The 4,731-nt window shown below is 39.1% G+C and overlaps 1 protein-coding gene across 5 annotated transcripts in view; it reads left to right on the forward strand.

Moving 5' to 3' along the window:
• The window catches only part of LOC111874579 (dual specificity mitogen-activated protein kinase kinase dSOR1), a 41,123-nt gene that overhangs the window by 4,241 nt on the left and 32,151 nt on the right, over positions 1-4,731 (forward strand). For all 5 annotated transcript variants that reach the window (XR_002844598.2, XR_002844601.2, XM_023870391.2 and 2 more), the window contains exon 3: positions 3,118-3,230. Coding sequence is in view for 3 of the 5 variants with exons in the window: in XM_023870391.2 (XP_023726159.1) it covers positions 3,118-3,230 (113 nt within the window). In the remaining 2 variants the exon portion in view is untranslated. The remainder of the gene's footprint in view (positions 1-3,117; positions 3,231-4,731) is intronic.

Here is a 4,731-nt window from a genome sequence, read left to right on the forward strand (position 1 = left end):
CGTGAAGTGCGAAATCGGACTCTGCATTTCCGGATTTTTTTAGAATTCCACACGAAGGCAACATTCCGGCAGATGACGCAGGTGGGAAGACAGACACTCCATGCAGATGGTGGCCAAAAATTATATAAGTAGGACATTATTTTCTACCTTAAAAATGTATTTCAAATAACGTCCGCACGCGCGGACTTTGCGACACCACATGGCGTCATTCGTACCGCTGCCTTTACTATCTGCGACGACATACGGTGTCTTTAGTCATTTAAAGGTTAAAGGGTTTGGTATAAATGCTCAGAGGCCATATAAACTGACCTAATTGACTGATATATTGGGTTTTCGGACTTTATCCATCGTCCTGGTTTTTAAGATAATTAATAAAAACACGACGTTTTGGAAACTGGATCTGTTTCCGTCCTCAGGTGAAGGAAAACACCTATTCTGTTGGGTCCGTTAGAAAGAGCTAGNATATATCAGTGTGTTATACACCATCGTCAGAATCCTATAGTAACTACGACCTAATTGAATTAATTTATGGAGCTTCAGAGAGCACTTGACCAGAGGTGGTGGTGGTGGTGGTGGTGGCGGCAGCGGTGGTGGTGGCGGTGTTGTTGTTTTTTTCTGTTGCTGCTGCTTCTGCTGTTGTGTGTGAGAAACTGAAACTGAAGTAAGTGGAGGAGCACCATCTTTGTGATTGTATATGTACAGAGTGGACCAGCGGTATGGCGTACTTTTCAGTGCCATGCCTTAGCCAAATGACTGCTAAATTGGACACACTTAAAAAAACAAGTTGCATTACTGCATTCATTGTTCTCAGATTATTTTTTGAGAAAAGCGTGAAAGTGCCCTCCGTCATGCTTTACATCATGAATTTATAAGGGGCAGGCCTTCTTAGCCCTTGCACCGTGACCTACAGTGGTCTACTGTGCTTTGCTTTACATCATTATAACTTTTCTCTGGAGTGTTAATCATTAAATGAAGGAGACCACAATTAGTTTTTCTTACCACTTCTGTAATTAAGGTTTTTTTAGCTCTTCGGTTGTGTGAAGAGAATCTTTGAACGCCTAGTTCTGCAAGTAATCCGAAAGGATAACGTTGGGAATGGTGCCAGCCGTATATCATGGAAACGTACTCAAAATATTTGTGATTTGTCTTGCCATATGTGCCATGATTATGTCTTGCTGAAACTATGCATTTATTATCCCCACCTTATTACTCAGAATATTTCATAATTAACACAAAACAGTCAGGTTGTTCTCTTTAAAAGTAGGCCTTCTTGCTTCAGACATGTACATTTCACACCAGATGGTTACTTTACTTCTTGTGTAGTGTGTGTCCACACACGCTTGTTTAAGATTTCCTTAAGTCCTCTAATGGAGGTATGGCATATGACATTGAAGAGTGATGTATGAGAACATTTTGTCTCACATGGCACTTAGAAATCAAGGGTGACACACAAGTGATGAATTGTATTTTGAGAATTTTTCATTCTAGTTACAAAACTTGTCCAGTCATCATAAGCAAATACAAAATTTACTCAAATGACAATACAGAACACTTGTAAATCAAAATATACTGTCACGTGTAGGGCGGCACACATGAAGAAAATGACAGGTTCTAGTTAGCATGATTGGATTTGCACCTTGGTTACAAGTTCTCTTAATCACGTTCAAATACAGTGCTATTGCTAATTTATACAAATATTAGCCCTCTCCTGGTACCACAACTAAAACACAGGAACTATAACAGTCTCACTGAATCACACACTACAAGTATTACACACGAATGAAGCCTTCCAATCACACTTTAAATCGTCACAAGTCGACGAACTTTCCATAGCTCTCTCCTACTGAGAACTCAGATCTCAGAACTCTGTCACTCACTGCCTTGGTTATTCTTGAGAATCTCGGTATATAGCTGCGGCACGGACCACACAGAAAACAGTCTCTCTGTTGTTCAGGTTTGTTTACTGAGTTGTTGCATGGCAATGGTTGCGGTGCAAATCCCATAGAAAACCAGTCATGTGATAGCTATCTTGCCAGTCCAATGGTGTGCTGTTGCAAGGTAAATGAATTATCACCTTCACCTTCCATGTTCATTAGATCACAGATGTGTCTATTAACACATTAAGGACTGGCGATTTAAATCACCTTGGGGCCGCCATTATTAAACTTACTATCCTAACTTGTGCACTGTTCGCTTTAAAAATTAATATAAAATCTAATTAATTTTATGAACTAAAATTTTTGGAGAATACTTACCAATGCTCCTAGAAGTGCTTGAGGGTGTGATATTTCTGGAAACATTCCCCTTTGTGAAGTGGCATTACACAGAACTTGCAAATGTAGACATACTCCTTTTCTTGTGGACTGTGCAAACATTGCATTGCCTAGAAGGATGCTTCCTCTTGGAATGTTCACTCTTCAAAATTTTCACGAGGGTATGTTTCCGCATATTACCCGAGAGTTGCCCTGGAGGGTCCACATAGGCCTGCGTGGGGTGGGAGATGATGGGCCCGGTTGCACTAAGTCTATGTCTGACTCTGGTTCTGCCGCCACCATCTGGTCTGTAGGCCAGGCCTTTGCCACATTCATCAGAAATGCTTTGTATTTCAATTACAAATCAATGTTTAGATTTTTGTGATTTTTTTAGATTTTTTACTAAATCTTTGCTCTCCCCTGTCACTGCCACTCTCTGAATCACCATGACTACGCGTCTCACAAGGCAGGTCAGCTAGCTCATCGGAGAAGAAAATGTCCTTGATCCAGACTCCACCACTAACTGCTGGCTGATACATACAGCTTGAAGAAGGGCAAAGCATTTTCCTTTATAGTGGGTTAAGAAAACAGCGAGGTCAAGTTGCTGACAAGTAAGCAAACATTCGAGAGTTTTATTACGCATCTGCGTGCAACCTGGGTGGTGCCATAGCAGGGTTTAATGTGTTACAACCTAACGTGTCCTAAAATAAAGATATCATGGGACCGGTCCACCATGTTTAGAAGCCAAAAGCATGATATCATGCGACCGGTCCTCAGTGTGTTAATGTAGCAACATTTTGTCTATCTATAATATCAAATTGAAATGAAATTGTGATAGGTTTTCTGTTTTACATTTGCGTTACAGTTAATCCATTTAGAAGTTAAACCTGCGATTAAGAAACAGATAATTCGAGAGCTGAAAGTTCTACATGACTGCAATTTTACACATATTGTTGGGTTTTATGGAGCATTTTACAGGTAAGGCTTATTGCATTTGTTAATACTGTCCTCAAATTTGTACCCATAGAATAGACTTGAACTCAATATTTGTTTGAAATATTAGATTTATTTGTGAATGTTGTCATACACAATTCTCACTAGCCTAGAATATTGCTATTTACAACAGGCATATGGAAAATATGATACTGAATTTATGGTATATAAAATTTTAGCATTCTGTTACCAGTATAATCTGTTAGCAAAGACCCACCTTCTTCTGTGTAATGGTTCCAGCATTAAATCATTTCTAGTATGTTTGTAATGAAAATTTGCAAAAACATGCCTGTTATCGTAACCATGTCTTTGTCTCTCTGTTCACATGTAACCTCTTAAGAACTATTGAATATATTTTAATGAAATTTCATACTAGGAGTTTTTCTAGATTTTTGTATACATATTTCAGTTTAGGTTAAAATCAGATAACATTAATGAACACTTTATATAAAACTTATCCCTCACGTTTCCAGCATAACTGTTAGTCAGAATTAAAATGCTTTGGTAAAAGTTGCAGAGAAAAATTAAACATGTATTTTGTGCTCAGCAACCTTGCATTTTTCAAAATAGCTAAATAGAATGGATTTTTATATGGCATATAGGTAAAAACACTGAATGTGTCAGAATTAATATGCTGTGCATATATTTCATAAGTTGTTGCATCTGAGAGAAGTATTTTTCAGTATACCTGTCATAATTTTATTTAGGTTAGGTGATTATAACATACTTGAACATGCTTTAAGACACTTTTATCCACGGAATAGAATGAAGGCACATGAAGAGGAGTGTAGTGGCTGATGAAGGGAAGTGACTTAATTCTTCCATTCCAAACAGCTTAAAGAGTTCAAAAGTGTCAGTAGTTAACTACCACAGAATGACTCCCTCACTCATGGAGCTGAGCCTTCTTGAGAAGCTGCCAATTGTGCAGCTACCTAAGAACTTCCAAGCATTTTATGGAATCTGAAGGTTCATTACCATGTTCACAAGAGCCCTCCACTGGTACCTATCCTGAGCCAGATCAGTCCAATCAATACCATCCCATCCTATCTCTCGAAGATCGATGTTAATATTGTCCACCCACCTACATCTTGGTTTTCCCAGTGGTCTCTTTCCTTCTGGCTTTCCCACCAATCTGCACTCCTCCCCCATTCGTGCTACATGCCCTGCCCATTTCATCATCCTTGATTTGATCATTCTAATTGTACTTGGAGAGGAGTACAAGTTATGAGTGCATATTGGAATCTCCACATTATGCAGTTTTCTCCACCTCCTATTATTTCATTTCTCTTCGGTCCAAATATTCATCTCAACACCCTGTTCTCAGACACCCTCAGTCTGTGTTTCTCCCTTAACCCGTTGGCGTGGTTTGACGTGTATGTTTCGTCAGGTATTTAAATCGTCTGGGGGGGTTCGACGTGTATGTTTCGTCCAGCTGCACACCTATGTTATAACGCCCATAATAATTGATGGTTTTGCTGCAGATTGT

This window comes from Cryptotermes secundus, unplaced genomic scaffold, assembly GCF_002891405.2.
Source record: "Cryptotermes secundus unplaced genomic scaffold, Csec_1.0 scaffold314, whole genome shotgun sequence".
NCBI lineage: Eukaryota > Metazoa > Arthropoda > Insecta > Blattodea > Kalotermitidae > Cryptotermes > Cryptotermes secundus.